Genomic DNA, 23,442 nt, shown 5'->3' on the forward strand with positions numbered 1-23,442 from the left:
AGGGGGAGTCTCAGGCTGCGTTTTGGGCCTGGTGGGTGCTGGGGTTGCCCCTGCGGTGGCCGCGGGCGATGCAGCCTCCAAGGGGGGTGATGCCTCGAAGGACAGTGCTCGGGGCCACGGGTCATGCCGCAGGATGGGGCTGGGGGTGCATAGTTGTTGGCTGGCAGCGAGGCGACAGCTGTGCTATGTGGGCTGCAGCACTAATGAGGGCCTGTTAACGAGCAGGACAAGGTGGCCTGGTGCCCCAGTTGTCTAACGAGGGCCTGGGTGCCAACGAGCTGAAGGCAGGGTGCCCACAGAGGGGGAGAGCGGCTGTGGCCGGGGCGTTGGAGCTCTGGGGCTGGGGGCTCTCATCCTCTGGCCCTTCCTGGGGTTGCCATGGCCAAAGTGCCCCCGTGGGCAGCTGGGCAGCCAGGCAGATGCCGTGAGACGTGTTGTGCCTGGGGGGTTGCGTGCCTGCGCTGCCCAGGGCCAGCTCCTGGCCCAGGAATGCCGCAGGCCCCACAGGCTTCACATCGTCTTTATTGCTCTTGCCAGAGGGCTCAGCGGTCAGACTGTTCTCTGGGACAGCTCTCATTCACACGTATAATTTAAAAGCGTTGCCCTCTTGGCGACAGAGCTACCGCGAGCAACACGACGTGTCCAGAAAGATCTACTCGTATGTACAGTATTTATAAAAAGCATCCTAGGCTCCACCACCCCGATAAAAAAATGCATCTCCTATGTAGCGCAACAGCCCATGGAGACCCAGCCCTGCTCCCAGCACAGCAATCTCAGCACTGCAGAAGGGCCCCCGGGCACCGCCTGCCCTTGTCAGCCCTGGCCCAGTTCGCTGCCCGCTTGGCGCCCATGGGAGGCAGCAGGCCGGAAGGTGCGCAGGGAGGGAGGGGGAGCTGCTGCCCGGTTTTGGCATGGCTTGGAGGAGCCCCACGATGGGGCCCAATAGAAGAGTGCGGGGCCCGGGGTGCTGGCCCCAGGCGCAGGCTGGGCAGCAGCATCCTGCTGGCACTGTTTGGAGCAGGTGCGTGCCTGTCACCCCGGCATCTGGGCTGCAGGCACCGGCAGGCATAAAGGAGAGCCGCTCCAAAACCTCCCCTCTGCCTGGGCCGGGAGCTGGTGCCGAGCGAGTACTGCCCCTCAGCGGGCTCAGGTATGGTCCCGGGGATGCGGCTGCTGGCCAACAACTGCCCAGCGACTTCAGTAGCAGCGTTCTGGGCACCACAAGGGTAGTGGACCCCGTGCAGCCGTGACAGCAGGCCTGCGTTTCCCTGCTTGCACATAGACCTGGGTGCCACCAAGAGACAGAGTGGGTGGGAGCTGGCAGTCCGTGGGGCAGTAGGGAGAGAGGGCACTGCAGTGCCCCCAGGGAGCCCTGCTGGGGGCCTGGCTCCCCGCCTGGCATTGTCCTGGTCCCCCAGATACAACCTCTGCGAAGACCGGTTGTCAGAGCTCTTGCTGACAGTCGGGGGGTCCCACCGCTCCCTCCTCCCCCCCCCCCAGCATGTGTGCTTGGCGGTGCCAGCTGGTGGCAGCCGGATGCTACCCATGTCCAGAGACGAGGTTCATCTCACAGCCAGTTCTGGTGAGGTAGGGAAATGTTACCCCCATTTTCCAGATGGGGAAACTGAGGCGCGCAGTGGAAGGGGATGCGTTGGAGGGGTGGGCACAGCAATGGCCCTCCGGCCCTGGGCTGACCCCACTCCCTCGCACGGGCCAGAGGCCCTCACATACCAGGGCTCTGTCCCATGCTGTGAGTGTGAGGCCGTGCGGGGCCCCTTCCCCAGTGGGTGAGGATGGGCAGCACAGGTCGCGGGCATTGGCTGTGCCTGATGGGCAGCACAAGGTCGTGGTGCAGTCCAGGCGCTGGGGCCAGGGGCTGTCCCTGGGGCTGGCTCTCCCCAGGGCACCAGCGCGGGGGCAGCTTGGTCCGGGCCCCCAGCGACAGCTAGTGGCTGCCTCCGCTCTTCCCGCCTCCTGTGGCCCAGTCGATGATGATGAAGCTCAAGCTCATGATCATGAAGAGCACCCCAAGGAGGGCAAAGCAGCCTGCCTGTGGGAGACAGAGCAGGGGCAGCAGGGAGCGCTCTTAACCCAAGCCAGGCTGCCGTGGCCCTCGCAGCTGCATCAGGTCGGAGAGCCATGATGCCTGCGTCCATCTCCAGCCCTGCCATGACTCATGGCACTCCCAGTGCAGGAGCCCCGGGGTGGTGGCAGAGCCAAGATGGGAAGCCAGGAGTCCTGGCGAGGACCATGGAGAGCCCAGGTCTGTCCATACGGGCTTTCCCCGGGCAAGCTGCCCAGTGCCATCGTCCCCATGACCCCTCAAGAAGGTGTCATCAGTGCCTGGCACTGCAGCACAGACAGTCCCCAGGTGGCCAGGGCTCACACGCAGCCCAGCCCTGGGGACATCCTGTCCCATCCCATCCCTAAGTCTTGACAGCAGGTGCCCAGGACTCACCAGGATCTTGGGAGGGGAGCGCAGTGGCTCCTTGTCCTTGGGCATGATGCGCATGTAGAAGATGGCGGGGAAGATGAAGATGAGGCAGGGAGCGGATGTGGCACCTGGAGCAGACAGGGACACAGCGGGCAGCAGGCCCCAGCCCTACGGCTGAGCCCTGCCACCCATGCTGCTGGGCCAAGTCCTGCCCTCTCCCCTAGATATGACATGGTTTTCCAGGAACCTGGGGACACACTGTCCTGGCACCAGCCCCAACTGCTTCCCCCCCACACCCTGTGCCTTGGCTGGGGGCCAGTCACCAACCACGGTGGCCACAGAGCAAGCGCCTGGCTTCAGAGATCAAGGGCCAAGAGCGAACATAGCCCAGTGGTACTGCAACCCCCTGTGCCCTTTCTGCCTCTGCCTGGGGAAAGGGCACTCAGGCCTGGCATTGCAATGGGGTTGTCAGGGTGCTGCTGGCAGGGTAATGAGCCCCATGAGCAACACAGATTCATTGCCAGGGCTCCACATGCCTTCCAGGGCCGGTATGGTGAGGCATGGGGCAGCATGGGAAGGACAGCACCCAACACTCCTACCCCTGCCTGCTGGTGACCCCCAGCACAAGTGCAGGTGCCAGGGCCTTGAGGCTATGGGCAGAACCTGCTGTGCCCACTGCCAGTGCCCTTGTGGGCACAGGAACTGGGACTTCCCCTCACCGATCATGCCGAAGATGCCAAGGATGGAGGGAGCAAAGATGACCAGCAGGTTGATGAAGGTTAGCAGGATCACAGCAATGATGATGTGACGGACCCAGCTGAAGTCCTTGCCTTGGAAGAGCATCTGCTGGATGGCCCGGCGCACCTGGGCATTTGACAGGAGCATCACGCGCCATCTCGGGTGCCAGCGGCCCATTCCACTCCCTCTAGTGCCAGCTCAGAGCCAGGCTTCAGGCCTCCTGAGGGTAGCTGCTCCCGGGGGTAACTGCTCCTGCACACTGTTCAGCCTGCCTGGACCTGGCCTGGGAGGCCCCTGCCCCACGCCAGCCCTGCCACCTGACACAGTTTCCGGTCTCAAGGGAGCTTCTTGTGTGCCGAGGCCCTGTGAAGGCCCATGGGCGGCCCTGTGGTTGCCCATGGCTGTGGCGGTGCTGCCTGGCCTCCCCAGGAAACACTCACCGGGAAGAGGACAATGGGGACAGTGAGCGTCACGGCCGTCAGCACGGCCACCCGCACGCACAGGATCAGCACATCAAAGGGGTCCACCTTGTTGTACGTGTGCAGCAGCTCCGACTCCACACGGCCTGTGGGCACCAGCACAGAGCCGTGGGGTCAGCCCTGCCACACGGCTCTGGCTCAGTGCAGGCAAGGGCCTGCTGGTGGGGGAAAAGGCGGGAGGCCAGTGTTGCCCCTGGGGCATCACCTGGGCCAGGTGGGTCCTCTGTGCTGCTGCCAGGGCTTACCGTAGAAAGTGAGGTAGCCAAAGAGTGCAGCCAGGAAGTACATCAGGTACATGACCGTGATGGAGATGTTGGAAATGCACTGCATCTTCTTCTTGGAGGGGCTGTGGGGGCCAGCAGTGTTAGTCCATCACCCGTACCCTCACGGACTCGGCAGCCCCCTGTGCCGGGCCCAAGAGCTGAGTGCCTGTCTGGGCGGTGCTGTGCTGTGGGCCAAGCGACTGAGCCAGCTCAGCTGGACTGAGGCTGCCTGGCTGGGAGGAACCATGCTGGCTGCAGGGAGGAGGACAACCCTGCGCAGGATCACTCCCTATCCCTAGGCACCTGAGCACCTCAGCGCAGGTCCCGTGCGCGGGCAGCAACAAAATATCTGCCTGCTGCCTTGGCCTGGGAGCAGGATGAGGCCCTGCTTGCTCCCCACAGGCACCCCAGCCCCAGGCCCGCTCCCCAGCTCTCACTTCTTCAGCTCGGTGTAGATGGGCAGGACCTCAGGGTGGCACACAAAGGCGAAGGCCATGATGGGGATGGTGTACGCCGTCTGCAAGAGAGGTGGGCGACTGAGCACCAGGGCAGTGGAAATGGGACCACTTGCAGGTGCCAAGAGCTCTGGGGACCGACAGGGAGAGGGGCTTGGATGGTCCTGGCCACCCTGGCAATGGGCCAGGGAGCTTTCCCACAAACATGGAGGTGCAGCCCACCTTGGCCCCTAGCCAGCCCTGCACCAGGACCCTACCTGGGAGTTGAGGGTGAAGAAGCTGGGGGAGCAAGTACCCTCCTCGGAGGGCTGGAGGACGGTGTAGCCGTTCCGGTAGTTGCTGGTGGTGACCAGGGTGTAGTTGAGGCTGCCTGTGCCATTCACCTCTTGTGCAGGGAGAGGACAGGGGATCTGAAACTTCTTGTAGATGACCTAGGAGGGGACAGTCAGAGCCCAGTGATGCTCCCCCCGAGGAACAGCCACCCAAGCTGGGCGTCACCAGCACCACCCGCACTACACCTAACTTGCTGGATCCCCTCCAAGGGGTGCCAGCAGCCCCCCACCCCATGCTTTTGGGGCTGCGTAGATGTGGGTGCCCCACTGTGAGGCTGGCCCTGTACCCTGCCCATTGTGAGTGCAGGCAACAGTGATGTTCCAGAGAGCGTGGTCATGCTCCGCATGAGTTGGAGATCCCCGCAGCTCCGGCACTGGGTCTCCAGCGCAGTCACAGGAGATGCCTGGCCCGGCAACGGGAAGGGCTGCTTTGTGCACCGAGCCGACAGCATGTCCCTGGGCCACATCCCCTGCACTCACCGAGATGAGGAAGAAGACCATGCAGCTGAGGGAGAAGCCGCTGGCATAGCCCAGGTATCCTGGGGAGAGAGGAGAGCAGTGGTGGGCATGGGCAGGGACGCAGAGCTGCCCGGGAGCCCTCCTTCCCGCACCACTCCCATGCCCACTGCTACCTGCCACCGTGGGGCACCGACAGCCTTGGCACAGCTGCAGCTCTCCAGGAGAGGGGCCCTGTGGTGCCACATGCTGTGCCGCACTCAGCACCTGCGGGCTCTGCATCCACAACCCCTCGGCACCCTGACTTACCGAGCTGCTTCATGAGGGCCAGAGGCAGGATAATGGTGACAGACACCAGGATCACCAGATAGTTCCCATTCACGTACCAGTCCCTGGAAGCCAAGAAGATGCCTGCTCACTGCCGTGCTTTGCCAGCAGCATGGTGGCCTAGGGAATGTCCCTGCCTGGTGCTGGGGAGCCCTATGAGGCTTGAGCACCAGTCTACCGTCTGTGGATCTGCCTGTGTTGGCATCCCTGGTATCCCAGAGGCTTGCATTTCTGGAAACCCCTGAGCTGGCAACTCCAGGGACCTCTCAGGCTCCTTTGGACCTCTAAGGCTGGCAACTCTGAGGAGTTCTGAGCTGGCAACTCTGGAGACCTCCGAGCTGACAACCTAAGGAACTCCTGAGGCTGATATCCTTGGGTCCCTGGGACATTTAGTTGAGCAAAGAGGCTGATCTCCAGACCTGCTCTGCTCATCCCTTCATGTCCCCAGAGTTCCTCCCAAGTACCACTCACATCTCTACCTAGTGTCTGTTCTGCTCTCTCCTTCCTCAGCCCCCCATGTGATGCCAGCATGGGGGTGCAGGCACAAGAGGATGAAGGGTGCTCATTTCAATGAAAAGCTCCCTGACCCCTTCCTACACCTAGTGCCCTGTCACACCAGAGCAAGGTGGGTAAGCAGTAGGGTCTGCTCAAGGAGGAATGATTTATCCCAAGGGGAAGTGAGGAGCAGGGATTGGAAGTTCACTTCAGTTTAATCCTGCCTGGGGGCTTATTCAGCATTGACAGTTATCAAAAATAGTAGTGGCTTAATGCCACTAAATCCCTGTCATGGGCTGCCCAGCTGGAGACAAATCCATGGAGCCTGCTGGGGTGAGGGGACACAGCACAGAGGTGCTGGGCCAGGGAGAGCAACCACAGCGAGATGGGAGCAGAGATCTCTTATGCAGATTTGGAGGCTGAGCTGCAAGGAACTAGTTCCAGAGCCCCTGACGTGTCCTGGCCTTGCTAATTGAACTCTCTGTCTTTTGCCAGCACCCCCCAGTATCCCAAGGACATTTCTGCTTCAGGCAAATTTAACTAGGACATGGTACCCTGGGAGGGCAAGAGGCAGAGGCTGGGCATGACCACGACATATTTCCTCCCTTCTATTTTCGGCTAAGCAGTGCTGCCCTGGGGCCAGGCATAGGGCTGGGGCTGACATCCTGACAACACTGCCAGGCAGATGCTCAAGTCTGGGTATGAAACCTGGGGAGATGCCCAAGCTTGGATATGAAGATAAGTCCAGCCCAAGCTGGGGTACATGGCCAGGGCATGATGCAAGGTGGGTAGGAGACACTCACGTGGTCTTCTCCTGCAGGTTGAGGAATGTCTGGATGACAAGAGGCACTTCAGATTTGACGATGTACAGGTAGCTGGACATGGCTGCAGAGCAGAGCGAGATCATGCCATGCTGCTGTAGTGAGGGCACTTCAGGCCCTCAGCACTTCCTGTATGACCATAGCCCACTGGTTGCTTTCCCTTGTGCCTGCCCTGTTCTCTCACCTCCAATATTCTGCAGTGTTATGGCAATGGCTGCGGCCAGCTTCCCTGGTGTGCCGAAGGCTCGGTAGCCCAGCTGTTCATAAGCACGGATCCCTGTGGGTAGCAGAGGAGCAGAGGAGTCAGAGCTGAGAAGAGACCGACAGCACAAACCCGCCATCTGGAGATCCGGCACTCACCCACGATGCCTGAGGATTTCAGCAACAGATGGATGGAGTAGCTGGAGAGTAGGGCCACAGCAGTCAGGAGGAAGCTGGGAGAGGGGAGCACTGTCACAGGTGGGTCCCGGCAGTGGGCACACCAAGGCAGGTTGTGCCATGCTCTCTGGCACTTTATGCCATGTACAGCTCCCGGGACACTGTGTGTACTTTTGGTGCCATGTAGTGATCAGGCCAGAAATAGGACAATGAAGCATAGGCAGGCTCCAGCTGCTGCAGGGATGGGGAAAGGGCCCTGCACTAACCTGCACCCACCTGCAGAGCTGTCCCTGCTGGCCACCCTGCCCAGACCTGTTCTTTCACGTTAGCACTGTTTGCTCATGGAGAAGATGGGCCATGGTCTTGCCCTGGGGCACCCCATGCCTGTGTCCATGGTTTCCATGATCCCACATATACATGTCCCCCCTGCCCAAGGGAGCCAGAACCCTAATTTTTCTGGCCACATGGAAAAAGCTGGTCATGGGAGATCAAGTTTTCATCTTCCCCATCACCAGGGCACAAAGCTACACAGGGACAGATAGACCAGGGGCCACAGGGCTCAATTAAGGTACACCATGAGTGGGAGACTACAGGTGGAGACAACTCATCATGCTGATGTGTGGGCCCCAGGCAGCTGTGTCAAGCAGTGCCCATGTGTGCCCACTGCTCCTGGCAGGATGGGCATTACTCAGACAGCAAAATCCCCAGGCAGAACACCAGACCCCCTGCCACCCTATGTGGTACCAGGCACCTCTTTTGCCCACCTCCCTAGCACTCACAGCCATAGCGAGAGGAATTGGACACCCCTGGAGGAGTCCTGCACACCACAAGTCCCCATGTGTGGGGCACAGTGCCCCACATCTTACCGCATGCCCCAAAACCCTGCCCCTTGCTCTTTCATGGACACTTTCATATGTCATTGGATTTGGTGCTGCTGGGGCCCATGTCCTTTTGTCTGTGTGAGTACACTCGTACATCAGCGCTTTGGGGTGCAAGCACACAGCTTTGTGCAATACGTTTGCTGGCACACTGAGCTGGCTAGGGTGCCACTGTCACCAGCACAGGCTGGCAAAGCCAGAGCCTGTGCTGGATCTGCCCACACAAAAGGCAGGGGCTGCCTTTTGTACAATGACCTGATTTAGGAGCCTGGGAATAGCAGCGAGGTTTATCTGGTCATCTACCTATACTTGCCCTGCAGGGGCAAGGGAATGGAGCAAAGCAGAGGGCACCACAGAGGGAGGCAGCTGGGCACTGGAGCCCTCCTAGGGGGCTGCTGTGAGGCCAGCCCCCATTGCCAGCAGCAGGAGCTGCAACAATACATCCCAGCAGTGCTGCCGGCCCCTGTGCAAATGCCAAGCCTCAACCCACAGGAAGAGCCATGGGTCCTGTACCGCACCACACAGGGCAGCAAGGCCCCATGTGGAATACCTGCATGCAGTTGGCCCCAAAAGGGCCTCAGCCCGCCTGGCAGACATTCTGAGGGGTGTTCAGGACAGTTCAGCTACCATGAATGGTGGGAAAGATGGGAGATGGTAAACTTCTGGAGGAGTGCCGTGTGGTGAGCTTTGCATAATAGGCTCAAGCCCTGTGTCCTCATTGCCACTGGTGTGTGGTAGATCCCCACAGTGAGTCTCGCTAATGCCTGGCAGCTGAGTGTTGAGCCCATGAGGGTGAGCAGGCACCAGCAGTGCCACAAGAGGCCCTGCAAGCATCACTTACAGGAAGAGGATGATGCCTGTGTTGGCCATGGCATATGCCAGCCCCAGGATCCCGCTGCCCATAATGGCGTTGCTGAGATTGAACACGGACATCCCAAAAGACGTCTTCCCTTCGAACTGTGCATACAAGACACAACACAGGGACCAGTCACATCAGAAAATAGCCTCCAACCACCTACCCACCAGTGAGATGTCGAGCCTCGTAGGGCCACATTTTAGCTGGCTGCCACAGGCACAGCCCATCCAGCTGTGGACCCTGTGCCAGGCAAGGTGAGAGGTGCCTGCAATGCCCTACTCACATCTGTGAAGTGTGTCTGCTTCTTCTCAGCACCATGGGGCAGAAACTCCTCCAGCTCTGCTGTGCTGGACTGGTTCTCATCAAACCTGGGGCACAGGAGAGAGGAGCTGTGAGCCTGAGGCAGAGTCAGGCAGTGAACAGGGCCATGATGGCCTCTCTGCAGGTGAGGGCACTGCGAGAGGGAGTGATGCCAGGCAGATGTTGGTGCAGAACAGTAGAGCTGTGCCGAGGACCAGTGTGAGCTGCCAGCTCCCTTTTGTACCTCTGGTCCTAGTTTTCCACACAGGAGTCCAGGCTGCTTCTCAGATGTGACAGCCCAGAGGGGAGAGCTTACCTGCTCCACTGCCCCATGGGCACACCACTGGCACCCTGCATTGGGCACAGCATCCTGAGCACCCAGAGCACCCCAAGCACAGGTCTGGGACCCCAGCAGCCGAGAGCAGAGTGAGCTGCACAGCCCAGCTGAGGAAGCTGCTTGTCCCCAAGCCTCTACCTGTCACCCGTCAGCGAGGCAATGGCAGATGCGCTGAGCACTGCAGCATGCTTCCCGTTGGGCACTAGCTCCACCATCTCGGCCTGGATGGGCACCTCTGTGGCATCCATGGTGGGGCAGGTGGGGACGATGCTGGACTCGTTGTGAGGACTCCTCAGACTCTGGAAAAAGAGAGCAAATGGAGTCAGGCTCTGGGCTGGAGGACTGGGGTCCTGAGTCCAGGTTCTGCAGATCCCATGTGAGCCAATGATCCAGTAGTCTGCGTTAACACTGACAATAGCAACTGTGCAGAGGCACATGAATCCATCCTTAATTGTTCATGGGTCTGAGATGCTCAGCTGGGCAACACCAGGGCTGGATTTGCCTCTTTTACACAGTTGGTAGAGAATGTGGGGGCACAAAATGCTGCACCAACTGCACAGGAAATTTGAAAGGTCCTGAGGGCCTAGAGAGGACCCTCATTTTGCACAACAAGTTGCCCACAGCCCAGTCCCGGAAGGCTACTTTGCTTCCCCTGCCCACAGCCAGCATGGAGCCAGCTGAGCTCCTGGAGCCTCTTTTCTTGGCTCATGAGCCTGGCACAGTCCTGACCACTGGGGCTTAGCTAATGATACTAGCCTACCTAAAATCTCCCTTGAAACTCTGGCCATTGAGCTTCTTGCTCATGGCCTATCCCAGGCAGCCCTGGTCCATGTGGGTGCCACACCAGAGGTGGGTGCCTTTCAGGATAGATGAAGGGTCCCTATGGCCAGTAGTGGATGCCACACAGGGAAAAATCATCTGCTTTGTGGCCTGTTGGTGCCTTTTGCTGTTGCCAGCATGGCTGCCACCCCTATACAGCCAGGGATGCGGAGGCACGGGCCTCAGCCAGCATGGCTCACTCCATTGCGCAGACATGGGAGCTGCAGAACAATGGCAGGGCATCTTTTCTCTCTGCAGCTTTCACAGTGGGAGAAACTTCCCTCCATTCTCCATGCCTTAGTTTCTCCTCTGCAGGCAGGTGCCAGCCGTGCTGAGAGCTGCAGCAGAGGGACCTTGTGGAGGGCACAGTGCTTGCAGGGTGTTTGCAGGGCAATTTGGGACAGAGCAGGAAAGCAAGGGTTAACTGGGATCTCAAGGACCCCCTGGCTTATGTAAAGGGCTCAGTACTGCCCTGCACAAAGGGCTAAAATGCCTCCCATCACCCAGGGCCAGCGCAGCCTTCGGTGCCAAGCAACGGGTTTTGGGGGCACATGGGGGCCTGACAAATGGAGCAGGAAAGAGCGTGGGGATGGGAGGCGAGTTCTTGGCAGGGGAAAGCAGCCAGGCTGCTGAGCGCGGGACGATTTGGCAAGGTGCACAAAGCGGCCTCTGTGCAAGCCCCGCGGCCCTCCCCACATGCCCGCCGGGAACCAGCACAGGGCTGCTTTCTGGGGCAGGCTGGCAGCCGAGGGGCAGGGTTCCCCACCAGTTCCCTCTCCCGAGACAGGACTGGGGGCCCTCCCCTCTACCAAATGACAACGTCTTCAGAAGATCCGCCTGGGTGGGGGCAGTTCCGCTTTGGCCATGGTGTCAAGATGCACTGGGCCCTGACAGCCCTGAGCTGCATTGCATGGCCCAAGGATAGGGCCAGCTAGGATACAGAAAGCTGCACTGTCCTCTGGGTGTCCCATCTTTCTACTAGGTGACAGGAGGACGCCATCTAGTCTACTATGGTCCAAACACTAAGAGTGCTTTTATGATCCTGGCTAAAACCTGCGCCACGTTTAGTGCATTACAGTGTCCCCACGGCCGCAGGGCCCACATCGGGGTCATCTCAGGCCTCAGGCTGGCTCACCACTGCTGGCCAGCCTTGGCAGGGGCTGGCAAGGCCTATATGCCAGGAGATTCACTGCCAGCCATCTCATCCCCAACCTAGCAAGGCCTCCACTGTGCGGGGGAAGAGGAGGAAATGCAGAGCAGCCACTGGGTGATGATTTATCCCCTCTCCTAGGCCTCAGCCTGGGCCTAAATCCAGGTGCAAACAAGCCTGCCAGCATGTCCAAACGCTGCTGTTAACTCTGCATGTTCCCAGCACTAATGAAACCCATCGAGCCCTCCAAGATCCCCTGCCACAAAAGAGGCATTGCTCAGACTGCCAGAGGCCTGGCCAGTCGGTGGCCACCCACCGATCACAGCAGACAACTTCAGAGCGGGTTGCAAGGTACCCTGCCTGGCAGCACCCAGCCCAGCCCCAGCACTCCTGTCCCTGGTGCCCTCCTGGCTCTAACTGCTTGGGAATGCAGCTACCCACTTTGTGCTGCACCCAAGAGGCAGATACAATTTGCAGTTAGTGGTGGAGCCCTCAGCACCTCACCAAAATCACATTTGCAAGCTCTTTCTCAAAGGGCTCTGCTGCCAGGATGGAGAAAAACCTGTGGAGACACCCACTCTGCTGCTCTGCAGCAAGCTGTGCTGTGGCCCTGTGATTGTCCAAGCTGAGGGGCATCCAACTGGGCTGGGGTGCTCAGTTTAGAGGCGGTCCCAGGTCCTGCCACGTCTCCCTCTCCCACGCTTTCTCAGGCTGCACAGAGCTCTGAGAGCTTCAGCACTCTCCTGTGCTGTCCCTATCCTCTCCCAGGTTATAATTATACATCTGCTGCATGGTTCAGGAAATACCAGCTTCTCCCCCGAACACCTCTCGGAATAGTAAGTGAGACAGGCTCATTTCACATGCAATGGAGTTAACATCAGGCCCGGAGATGTTTTCTCCGGCTGTGCAGAGCTGGCACAGACCCCGGTCCACGTTCAGTGCCTGGCGCTCTGGCAGGACTGGACCTTTGCTCCCTGCCTGGCAGCCAGCCTGGGGCTATCGGCATGGCGTCACTAGCCGCTTGGTCAGGGCACAAGTGCTGCCAGCAGGGTCTCTTTGCAGCAGCTGGGAAAAAGAGGATTACGGTGAGAGACAAGATGAAAGGAGAGAGAAAGGAGATACTTCGATTCAGTAGAGCGTGCCCATCGTGGGAACTGTTTGCCTTGCGATAAGGGTCTCCAGAACAGCAAATAGATTGCGTGGTGGGCTGTCTCTGGCAGGCAGCCCTGGGCCCTGCGCATGTGCAGGAAGGTAGGTGGCCTTCTCTGGGTTTGTGGGGATTGATGTTCGCTGTGCTGGGGAGTTGGCATTCTGGTGTTAAAAAGGCAGCCCTGGTAAGTCAGACCCTGCATGTGGATGCCAGGGCACGTGTGAGTGTGTTTGGGCCTGGGGCCTCATGCCTGCTCTGTGCGCAGTGGAGACATGGCATGGCCGTGGGCCTGAGTGGTGCGTCAGGTCTGTGCAAGCTCCCATGGTGCAAGTGGCAGGCTGTCAGCTCGAATCTGCTCCTCTGCCCATCACACTGACTGCTGGTGCTGCCCGCACCTGGGCACATGGATGCATGTATGTGGGCACCCTGGAGCAAGCCAGTCGGTAAACAAATCTGAAACACCAAAGCAACTGCCTTCCTCATAAGCAGATGGCCCAGAAAGGCCCATCCAGCCACAGGTAATGGTCCAAAGCCACTCTAAGCACTGTGACAAGCTTCAGGGAAGGACTCGATAGGGCTCACTGGTGGTGAGCCCCACTGCAAGCATGCCATGGAGCATGCCGGGCCATCTGCTCCTGGGGCTCATGTAGTTTGGAGAGCCCAAGCCCATCCTGGGGGTGCCATGCCACAACACTGCGATAGGCAGATGCTCCCATTCTTCCCACTCGTATTGCCCCAAATGCAGCTTAGAGCTATGCACAGGGCAACCCATGTACAGCCTAGCATCCTCCTCCTGCTGACAGTTGGCCTTGGTTGCCAGCTCTTCTGTCCCCCACTCGCCTGACCAGAGCAGGCTATGGGCACAAAAATCCCATGGCCTCTTCCCTGGGGCTGGTGCTGAGTTAGCTGTACTGATTTCCATACATGCACCTCAGCTGTGGGCCAGTAGGCTCTCTCTACTCTGTCTGGACAGCAACAACATGTGGTAACTCCAATCCTGCTGAAATCTCGCACTTGCCCCAGCAGATTTAGCGGTAACCAAACTCAATGAGCTCAGTCTTTGCTCTCCTGGTGGCTAGTCCTGGTGTCATTGCATTTGGTGACACTGTATACAGCCCTGCTCAGGGCAGTTTGGGAATGATGCCCTGTCAAATTTCTGCTGCAGCCAGTCTGTGTGCCTGCAGGCCTCAGCACCATCCTACTGCCTCCCCAGGGCTGGGAATGTGTCATGGTCCCCCTATGGGGAACACTGAGTTGTATGCACAGAGTGGCATACACATATCCTTCCTGCTGGCCTGGCATACTGTCAGCCTCTGCTCAGGCACCTGTGCATTAGAGGAAGTTCCGTTCGGTCTTGTATGGTGTGTCCTTGCCAGTGCAGAGCCCTGCCCTCCCTCACTAGGACAGAGATGTGTGTGGAAGCCTTGCTCCAAAAAGCCCTCATTCCCAGCCATTGCTGGCAGATGGCATGCAGTCCTGATCTTGCCCCTACACCTACAGCCTGGCAGCCAGGGCACTGCAATAGGGGATATTGGTCCTGGAAAATCACAGAATCATAGAATTGGTAAGGTTGGAAGGGACCTCTGGAGATCATCTAGTCCAACCCTCAAAATGAGTGACCCATACAGGGATTGAACCTGTGACCCTGCCATTATTAGTACCTTGCTCTAACCAACTGAGCTAAACCTAACCCCAAATTGACATATCTCTGCTGAATGCCTCACTTCCAGACCAACTGTATTTAAAAGGCAGAAAACTCAGCTCAGAGTGAAGCATAACCTGAAGCAGGACATTCTGTGGGGGGTTCCAGGTCCGAGTAACTCTTCACTCAGCAGCTGTCTGCAATCTGAGCTGGACATTTCAGACAGCGCCAATGGAACTCCATCATGCCAGAGGGCTAGAGGCTTGTTTGGGACCTGACAGTGCTGACATATAGCTAGAGGATACATATCATCGCTGGAAAGCCTGTCTTTTGGGAGGTGCTGTTCTATTCTAGTTCCTCAGTACAGTGCCGACAGCAGGCGAACTCTAGGCCCCTGTGGGAGCTTGCTGTACAGTGCCTGAGGATGCCAGAGATGACCCGTGCTGTATGTCAGGAGCTATGGAGAGGAACCTGGCCCCAGCTGGCAGGGTCCAGTGGCCTTGGACCATTACTTGTGTCTAGATGGGCCTTTCTGGGACAGCTGCTCACCCCCTGTGTATCAACTGCTGGGATGGGCTGTGGCAGCACCCACACTGACCAAGGTCATGTAGTGCTGAGCCTTTCACTCAGTCACAGAGACCTCACTAATGCAGCACGCTTCTGTGGATCCCTTGCAGGATGATTTCACATGTCCTGTGATTGATGCTTTCATGGGTCCCACGAGGGGGATCCCAGGGGACTCACAGATCCCACAGCTGTGCCTCACTGTTGCTGATGCCAGTGGGAGGACAGGACATGTCAATGTGGGGAAACTTGTAGCTGCTGCCTACCAGCTCTACCTATCCCCAGAAGCCTCTGGAGCACAACATGCCCCTTGAGTTCACCCAGCCCATGGTGAAGACAAGTCATCTCCCCAGCAGATGGTATGCACACTAGCTCACAGTGCACACTGGAGGGTCACAGAGCAACCAACAATGCCAAATTTCTACGTGAGGTGGTGGGAAGACACCGGACTAAGCTGGGCGCCTCTGCAGGGTGGCAGGGCAGGATGCTCAGTCCCCTATCTCCTTTCTCTCCGCAGATGAATCCCTAGTAATCCGACCCAGCTGGAGCTAGGGAAGCGGGACTATTATGGGTGGTAATCCGGCTTTAGCATGATGCCTGGCACAGCTGCCGTGCTGCGTGCCTGTGACCAGGTACGCCCCTCCAGCCTACATGGGCCAGAGGCTGGCAGCAATGACTCCCTCATGCAAGCCTGCCCTGGAGGCTATTCAGGTTTCAGTGGAGCCCAGTGTGCAGAGGTTTCATGTTCTCTGAGGTGGTTTGATGACAGAGCCCAGGAACTCTTCAGGAGAGATGGGCTAGGAGAGAGAGCAGAGACCTCTAGCCTGTAGCTCCCCACTGCCAGTAGCCCCCAGCCCTGGGGTCTCTAGGTCAGACCCCAGGACCTCTGTTGGGTTTAGGGGTGACCACTAGCCCTGGAGCCTCTGGGTCAGACTCCAGGACTTCTATCAGGCTCAGGGGTAACTACCAGCCCAGAAGTCTCTGGGTCAGATCCCAGGACTTCTGCCAGGCTCAGGGATGACCACTAGCCTGAAGATCTCTGAGTAAGACCCTCAGGACCTCTGTTGGGCTCAGGGGTGACCACCACCCTAGGGGTCTCTGAGTCAGTTCCTAGGATTGCTACTGGCCTCAGGGTAGGCTCCAAGCACTGCGGTCTTTGCATGAGACCACTGCTGGAATAGGGTGTGGTCACACAGGCAGAAATGGGGAGACATTGTGAAGCCTAGGGGTCTCTGAGCATCATCTCCTTATCTGAGCTGAACAGAAGCAGGCTGGGCACAGGCAGCAGAGATGCTCTTGCCCCTCCCATCACCATTGGGATAAAACTCACTTCTAGGCAAAGCCACCGAGCTCTGGTGCTGGGAGCTGAGTCAGCCCTGATCACGCTCAAACAGGACTTTCTCTTCCCCTATGCAAGCAAAGACACAGACATGTTTTGTGTCCCGACTTGGTCTCCTAAAATTAGCACCTCAAATCTGTTTTTAAATGTACAGCATTTCCCCCCCCCCCGCCCTCCTCCTGACCTAACTAAACAAGTAGTCCTGTCATCCTGCTTCTCCTGGGGTCAGCATGCACTCAGCACTCGGGAAAGACAAATCCAGCTGCCCAGGGGCCCAGCTGCAAATGTGGCTTTTGGGGTGAGGGCTCTGAATGCCCCTCGAAGAATGCAGGGGGGCCTGGTGACCCTGGGGAGGGATGGCTGGGAGCAACCTGCACAGTGACCTGCCGACCAGTCCCACTGGATAGCTCTGGTGGAATGCCCTTCTTGATAATCCCAGAGAGCCCCTCCAGATAGCCATACTGGATGGCCCTGCTATCCTGGCCCCCTCGGTCTTGGTTTGAACATGAGGCAGGTGAAATGAGTATCTTCCTTTCACGGCAGCAACTCTTGGGCTCCTGTGTTCCTGGGAGAACCTTGGCTTTCAGCTACAAATACTGAACCATGACTAGGCCTTGGAGGCTTGAGGGCAGCCTGGCCACATAATGCCCTCTGGGCTCCCCTGGCCTGGATCTAAGGGAGAACCAGCAATAACAGAAAGGAGAAACCACCTCTAAAAGCCACTATCTGGGTTCATGCCTGAGCAGTCCTGGAGATCTTCTTGGACTCTGAGATGCAGCTTTGGGCCTTTCCCAGCCCTTCTGGCTTAGGGGGCAGTCCTGGCAATGCCACAAACCCCAGCAGAAGAATTCAGGCATAGTACAAACCAACTTTGTCAAGAAGATGTTTTTGGGTTGCAGATCAGCCAGAGAATTGATTTCATGCTGAAAGTAGCCAGGAGGTGATGCAAATTTGGCTATAAATACTGAGCAGGAGAGCCTTCCTCAAAGCTGCTTTGATTTTGCAAGTAAGCTGCTTGCTCCCCATGCCGACAGGCACCTCATGACCAGCCTCTGTCACCCCGAGCTCACAGCAAGCCTTGTACTGTCCAAGCAAACACAGCTCCACACAGATGACTTATTGGGGAACTGCTGACAAGGCAGTTTTCAGCATGGAGCCCAGGGCCTTTGCCGACACGTGTGCTGAGCCTTGGTGGCCAGAGGGAAGGCTGCCTGTCTGCAGCCAGTCACAGACATGTTTCCAATAGGCCCAGCTACCGTCCGGCCTTTGGAGCTGCCAGGGAGGTTTGATCATGTTTGGGAAGAGAGATTCAAAGGAAGCGCAAGAAGGAAGGAGACAGAGGTCAGAGACAGTGGGCTGGGCTGGAAGCGCAGGATGAAGTGGCACTGCCCGCTGGCTCTGAGCAAGCAGAGGGAGGCAATCACATGGCAGTCTGGTGATGCACCCAAACACCTACGGCCATTGTCCCCCTGCATGGATGCCCTTTGCTCCTGCTCCTGACCCTGTGGCCACATGCTGTGGACCACTGAGTAGCCTGGTGAAAGGAGTCAGCAGACTGGGTTGTCTCCCAACCCATGCAGACACTTCCATTGGAGAGGCAGATGGTTGCAATTCACTGAGCACCTTTGGTCAACCCCAGCTGACCCACAGCCGATGTGACCCCCACATTGCTGTGCATAGCCCAGCTTCCCACAGCAGGGCTCTCATGGGGCAGCCCAGGAGAGGGGAAAGATTTCCCAAAGCTTTTCAATAAGCCTGCAGCCTGTGTGCTGCTGCAAGAGGTTGTAAACAGGGTACCCAAAAGCTATATTTAACAGCAGCACTCTGAGCAGGGCTGGTTCACCACATCACCCTGTGCTGGGAGCTTCACCCACTTGTGGCTCTTTCCTATGAGAGCTGCTAAGCTGATAAAGCCTCTATTGCTGTGCTTAAAGATGGGTTCATTCTGAATTAGCAGCATTCACGCCATTTGCACACTGATTACCAGATGGGCCTGGCTAATCTCAGCGACCCTCTTCCCGGCACATCACTGTTCCCCAGCCCATGGGAAGCTCTGCTCTCTCTATCAACCCTTTGCCAGCAGGACCAGGGTGCCTGGTCCCAGCCACACACTGCAGCCCACGTGGCTGCAGCGTGAGTCAGGTTAGCTTGCTGATGCTGTAGACAACTCCCCAAAGAAGGAATAACCTCCATCAGCCCAGCGAGCCGACGGACTCTCGGGCGGCTGCCTGCAGGGGTGGAGGGACTGGCCAGGAAGGTGGCATGTTGCGAGAGCCAGCCATGGTCATCCCCTTCCCAGATTTTCTGGTGGTGATTGAAGCAGAAGGCATGGGAAATGTCACAAGAGTCCTTGGGACTCTGCTGCAGTTCAGCAGTGAAGGTGCACCTCTGCCCTAAGGACCCCAAATCTCAGGGACTAGAAGGAGATAGAGGTGCAAGTTTTTCTGCAGGTGGCATGAATCCTGACTCTCCTCTTCCAAGGCAGCAGAGAAAGCATCAGAGAGGCAGCAGCAGGGATGGAAAGTCCAAGCAACACCAAATACTTGGCCTGGGAGATGCTTTGCTGGCACCTTGCTTCCAGGCAAGGTCAAGGGATGATGGCACCCCAACTCCAGCCTGCAGTTCTGCTGCAAATCAGGGGATGCTGATGTGCGGGGGGCAGCTGGAGGAACCAGTCCAAGATGTTATGGTGAACTGAGTGATCTCACTGCAAATTGCCTTGAACTGTGCCACAGGAGCTGTGGGCTGCTCTCACCATCGACCTGGCACTCTGACGACCACGAGGAGGATTTTCCGGCATTGAAGCAACAGTGTGACTCTCTCCCAGGTGGCTCTGGCCACAGCTGTTTTCTACCTGCTGAACCGTGGAGGAGGCTATGGGAAGGGGTGAGGGGAGCAACCCCTGTGTGCCAGCCACCCTCAGTTCCTGTCATGCATGACCAGCACAGTCCTGGGTCCCACTGTGAGGGGCCGGAGCCACTGTGTGGGGCACAGGATGTCTGGTGCTGGTTCCAGGTGCCTGTCCTGCCCTGCATTGCCCAGGCTAGTTGATACTATTCCTCTCTCCACTTCTGCCAACCTCAGCTCAGATCTGTGCTTGTCCAAGAACCAGTATTGAGTACAGCCAGGAAGGAACGGCTGAAAAGCTGCCGGCACTTTGGCATTGCCCCAGCCTGGCCTATTATCCTCACCAGCAGAGTGAAGGGGAAACTGAGGAATGGCCCTGAAACCAGCCAGGGACACAGGACCAAGACCATCCAGATTTCTGCTAAAGTGATCTGGTATGGTAGGAAGGTTTTTTAATTCATGACAAGGCTGATGATGAGGTGGTGTGGGACTGTACAAGGACAAGGTCAGGGAGCAGGGGCAGCCGGTGGTGCAGGGACATGGATGGGGATCAGGTGGGCACAGCTCTCCTTTCCTATACCAGCCAGTGCTATGCTGCCAAGAAGCCTGCATCTCTGTCACCTGGGACATGCCTTTCTGGAGTTAAGTGCAAGGCTCCAGCAGGACACAGGGGCTGGGCTGTGGGGGCCCTCACGTGAGCCCTGAGTGTCATCAAGCTGGAAACAAGGGGAAGAGCCACCTAGCATGGTCTGAGGAAGACAGAATGAAATAGCAGTTCAGACCAAAGCATTTCATCTGGCTCCAAACTAGACATTTAAGCCACTAAATTGCCCTTTAGGAAGACAGGGCCATCTCAACGTGAAGGTGGCCCCTTTTGGATTAAATGGGCAGCTGCTCAGAACAGAACAGTTTTACCTTTTCCATGCACCTCCAGAGACACACTTGTCCTTTGAAGCAAGATACTCTGCATAAGTTTTGCTCCCTTAGAGCACATCCAAGATTGTGAGACAAGACCAAAAGTTCAACAACAGAAAAATTCAAGGCTGCGATTTGCTCCAGGCTAGCACCTCTCTGTGACACTGGGGACATCAAGGAGTGGACGATTCACCAGGTCAAGCCACACTCTCGTGTTTCCCTCCATCATCTTAGTATCTCTGAGCCCAGCAGTCTATCCAGACTCGGTGACACTGCTATGCAGGCACAAATGCAAACTGCTTGAACCCACATAGGCCTGCCATAGCCCTCAAACCCCCTGCTCTAACCATTAGGCTGTCCTGCCACCCTGGAGTCTGATCCCAAGGCAGGGAATGTGAGGATTGGCCCAGCTCTCCCCTGCTGTCTTGGGGAACTCAACTGGCCCCAGACCTGCGTCAGCAGCCCCATGGCAGCCTGGGATGTGCACGGCAGCCAAGACTCATGTGGGGGGCTTGTTCTGCCCCTAACTTGCTCAGGCCCTTGCCTCTGTTTTCTCAAAGGCTTCATCTCCGGAGGAGTCCATGGGATCGCAGCCCTTTGCTTGGTCCCAATGCGCCAAGGAAAATAGGTCCTGCCGATGCCTGTTTGTTTGCTGTGGCCACAGCCACGGCGTGTGATTACAGCTGCAGCGTGGCAGGCACTGTGGGGCCCTTTGAGCATTGGCCAGGCTCCCCGCAGCCATGACACCCCCGCGCTGCTCTAGGCTGCCCGGGGCTCCCTGAGCATCCCTGGCTGCTGGAGTAAGTATGCTCATAGCTGTGCAGCAGGGCACTGGTGAGGCCGGCTCCAGTGATGGAGGCAAGTGGCCAGCATGCTCCTGGGTACCCACTGGATACTGCCATGGTGGGTGGGTAGTGAGGGCAGATCATTGGGGCATGTGGTCCTTACTCTCTACCCTCCACACCCAGTGAACTCTTGGGGTGAAAGAGTGCAGCCTGCAGCCGGCAGGCACCAGGCAGATTTTACTGCTTGGCTTGGGCCTGATCCAAACACCAATGGAAAATTCCCATTTCCTACACGACAGCTTGGTGTGGCTGCGCCTTCCACAGCCAGCCTAGGCTCAGCCCTGGCTGGCTGTAAAGCCCCCCATGCCCCTCACCCGGCTACATCCATGCTCCAGCAGCCTCCTCTCCCTTGCATGCACCAGGACCTGGTGGACTCCTGCTGCCACCCGCGGCTCTGACAAAACCGTTCTACCCAAGGGCAAGCTGCATGGGAGCAATGCTCTGAGCAGCCGGAGTGGGGGCCCTGACACCAGCACCCCCAGGCAATGCCCTGAATGCCTCTGTTTCCCAGAACATCTCCACTCTTAGGAAAGTTTTCTCTCTTGCTGGACACTTACAAGGCAACAAGTCACCCACTTGGGATAAGCCAGGCTCTCCTGTGTGAACGATTCTGGAGGGGGCCAGGCTGGGTAGCCCCCTTTGCTGGCTGGCATGGGGAGCATGTTGCTGGCAGGGAACACGATGTACTGCACGCCTCTCTGCACCTCTGTGCTGCCTTCCCGAGCAGCCAGGCTCTATAAATACCCTGGCCGAGGGGATGCAAATACATGCATGTCTGACCTGCTCCCCCAACCTAACAGCAGCACCCAATGCAGCAGCCGGACTGGCACCCTCAGCACAGTAGTCTGGAGATGCCCACCGCCCCGATACCGGTCGCTCTTCCCTGCCATGCCCCTGCCAAACACTAGTCCTCACCCCAGGCACTACCACGACACCCTGACATCTGATCCCAGCTGCAACAGTTTCCAGCCCTAAGAAACGTATGTTGGTCTCACAGCCAATTAAAAATTAAAGTGGAAAAAGGGCTTTTGGGGGTTATTATTATTAGCAAAGCATCCAATAATGCCAAGGTTGCTATGCAGACCTCTGCTCGGGTCACCGTGCTGCTGCTGAATGCAACAGTTTTGGCTGTGCATTAGGATTGAAATACGGGAAGGCAGGGCCCTGCCTTTTTATGAGCATTCACAGGATTTTTATACACTGTGGGAGGGTTTCAGCCACTGGAGAAGGAAGTGGAAGAAGAAAGCAAAGCAAACAGCCCCCAGGCTCTGGCTCTGCCACCTGCAAGCTGCCACTTTGTGGGGTGGTCCTGTCTTTAAGAGCCTGTTCACGACCCCACTCCAGCACTGCTCCCAACACAGCAGCAGCGTGCACTGCACGGATAGGTTTTTGCAAGCCAGCTGCAGCTTGCAAGCAAAGGGAGACCCGAAAAGTTTTGCCCTACTCCGAGATTCCCAACCCTGACAACTGAGGGGTGCAGCTGGAAAGAAGAGTTTCTAAGTAAGGGGAGGAGAAAGCAAACGGTACCAGGGAAAGCAGGAAGCCCTGGGAGCAAAGAGTGCTGTGTGCTGCCTGCAGAGCCTGCACCAACCTCAAAAGCTTTCCAGCTAGCCCGTGCCACCTTCTATAGGGCTCCAAGTGGGAAAGGAGTCAGTGCAGGACAGGTTGATGGAAGAATGGAAGCGGATCAGGAGGGATTAGCCCAGCCTGGGCTTCACAGGGAAAATGGGGAGGGCTAGCAATCCAAACCATCAGCAGCCTTAAACCCTGTCATGCCTGTGCAGAGTTTCCCAAAGGATGAGGAAAAAAAGACATGAGTGTCTGCAGCTGTTCCCAAGAGGGGATCAGCATAGCCGATGGGGGCTTACCTGCTCGCTTGCCCCCTGTCCCCGACTGGTGCCTCTGCTCTAGGCTGGGGCAGGAAGCCCAAGTTGCAAGTCTTGCAGTCCCTGGGTGCGTGCCGAGCAACCCTGCAGATGAGAGTACCCTTCGGCTGTAATCCCAATAGAGTCGGAGATTAAACTGGAGCCCAGACCCGCCCCCTGTGCTGCTGCTCCCAATCTCTGTGGAGGCCAGCGTGAGCGGCTGGGAAGGTTGGCGGCCGCGCAGCAGTCGTGTGTGCACACACGCAGCCTTCAGCCCCGAGCTCCGTGCAGTCAAGCTGGCTGCTGGGGACTGCACAGTGCCCAGGCCCCCGGGGTCTTGGAATGGGAGGAGCTCCTGGCCGACACTGCCATCTCCAGCAGCCCCAAGCTTTCTGGAGGCTGCTCTTTCTGTGGGTGTTACAAGTCAGCAGGCAGCATTAAAAGCCACGGGGCTATTTCAGTTGTTCTAATCTAACTTGAATGTCTAAATATAGCAGCTGTCAAGCTTGCGCACTACATTTCTCTGGGTAAATAAACCTAGTGAGGGAAAGGGGTAGAAGAGGCCCAGCTCACCTAGAAATGAGGGAAGATCTTTTCCTGCAAACCTTACTGAGACTGGACTGTTTCCTCAGACAAAAAAAAAAAAAAAAAAAAAAAAAAGAAAAAAAGAAAAAAAAAAGAAAAATTAAGCTGTTTCCCCAGCTGTTAAGTAGCCCTCTTCTGCTGCCCGGTCTGCGGGCGCTGGAGGAGATGTGGA

At 57.6% G+C, this 23,442-nt stretch overlaps 1 protein-coding gene across 2 annotated transcripts; it reads right to left on the reverse strand.

Moving 5' to 3' along the window:
* Positions 1 to 504: 504 nt before the first annotated feature.
* LOC134145754 (sodium-coupled neutral amino acid transporter 3-like) lies at positions 505 to 23,054 on the reverse strand. Of its 2 annotated transcripts, XM_062585620.1 has the most exons (16): positions 22,689 to 23,044; positions 9,688 to 9,848; positions 9,196 to 9,280; positions 8,898 to 9,013; positions 7,161 to 7,234; positions 6,985 to 7,077; positions 6,783 to 6,864; positions 5,467 to 5,549; positions 5,182 to 5,240; positions 4,627 to 4,800; positions 4,352 to 4,431; positions 3,897 to 3,997; positions 3,613 to 3,737; positions 3,154 to 3,298; positions 2,459 to 2,562; positions 505 to 2,050 (listed from the first exon to the last, which is right to left on the reverse strand). In XM_062585620.1, exons 2-16 carry the CDS (start codon positions 9,795 to 9,797, stop codon positions 1,946 to 1,948), a joined length of 1,536 nt encoding a protein of 511 aa, XP_062441604.1. In that variant the 5' UTR covers positions 9,798 to 9,848; positions 22,689 to 23,044; the 3' UTR covers positions 505 to 1,945. The 2 variants fall into 2 exon arrangements, with proteins under 2 accessions (XP_062441604.1, XP_062441605.1); XM_062585621.1 differs by lacking the exons at positions 505 to 2,050; positions 2,459 to 2,562; positions 3,154 to 3,298 and adding an exon at positions 3,307 to 3,489 and having other exon boundaries at positions 22,689 to 23,054.
* Positions 23,055 to 23,442: the final 388 nt, after the last annotated feature.

Source organism: Rhea pennata, chromosome 12, assembly GCF_028389875.1.
Source record: "Rhea pennata isolate bPtePen1 chromosome 12, bPtePen1.pri, whole genome shotgun sequence".
Lineage (NCBI taxonomy): Eukaryota > Metazoa > Chordata > Aves > Rheiformes > Rheidae > Rhea > Rhea pennata.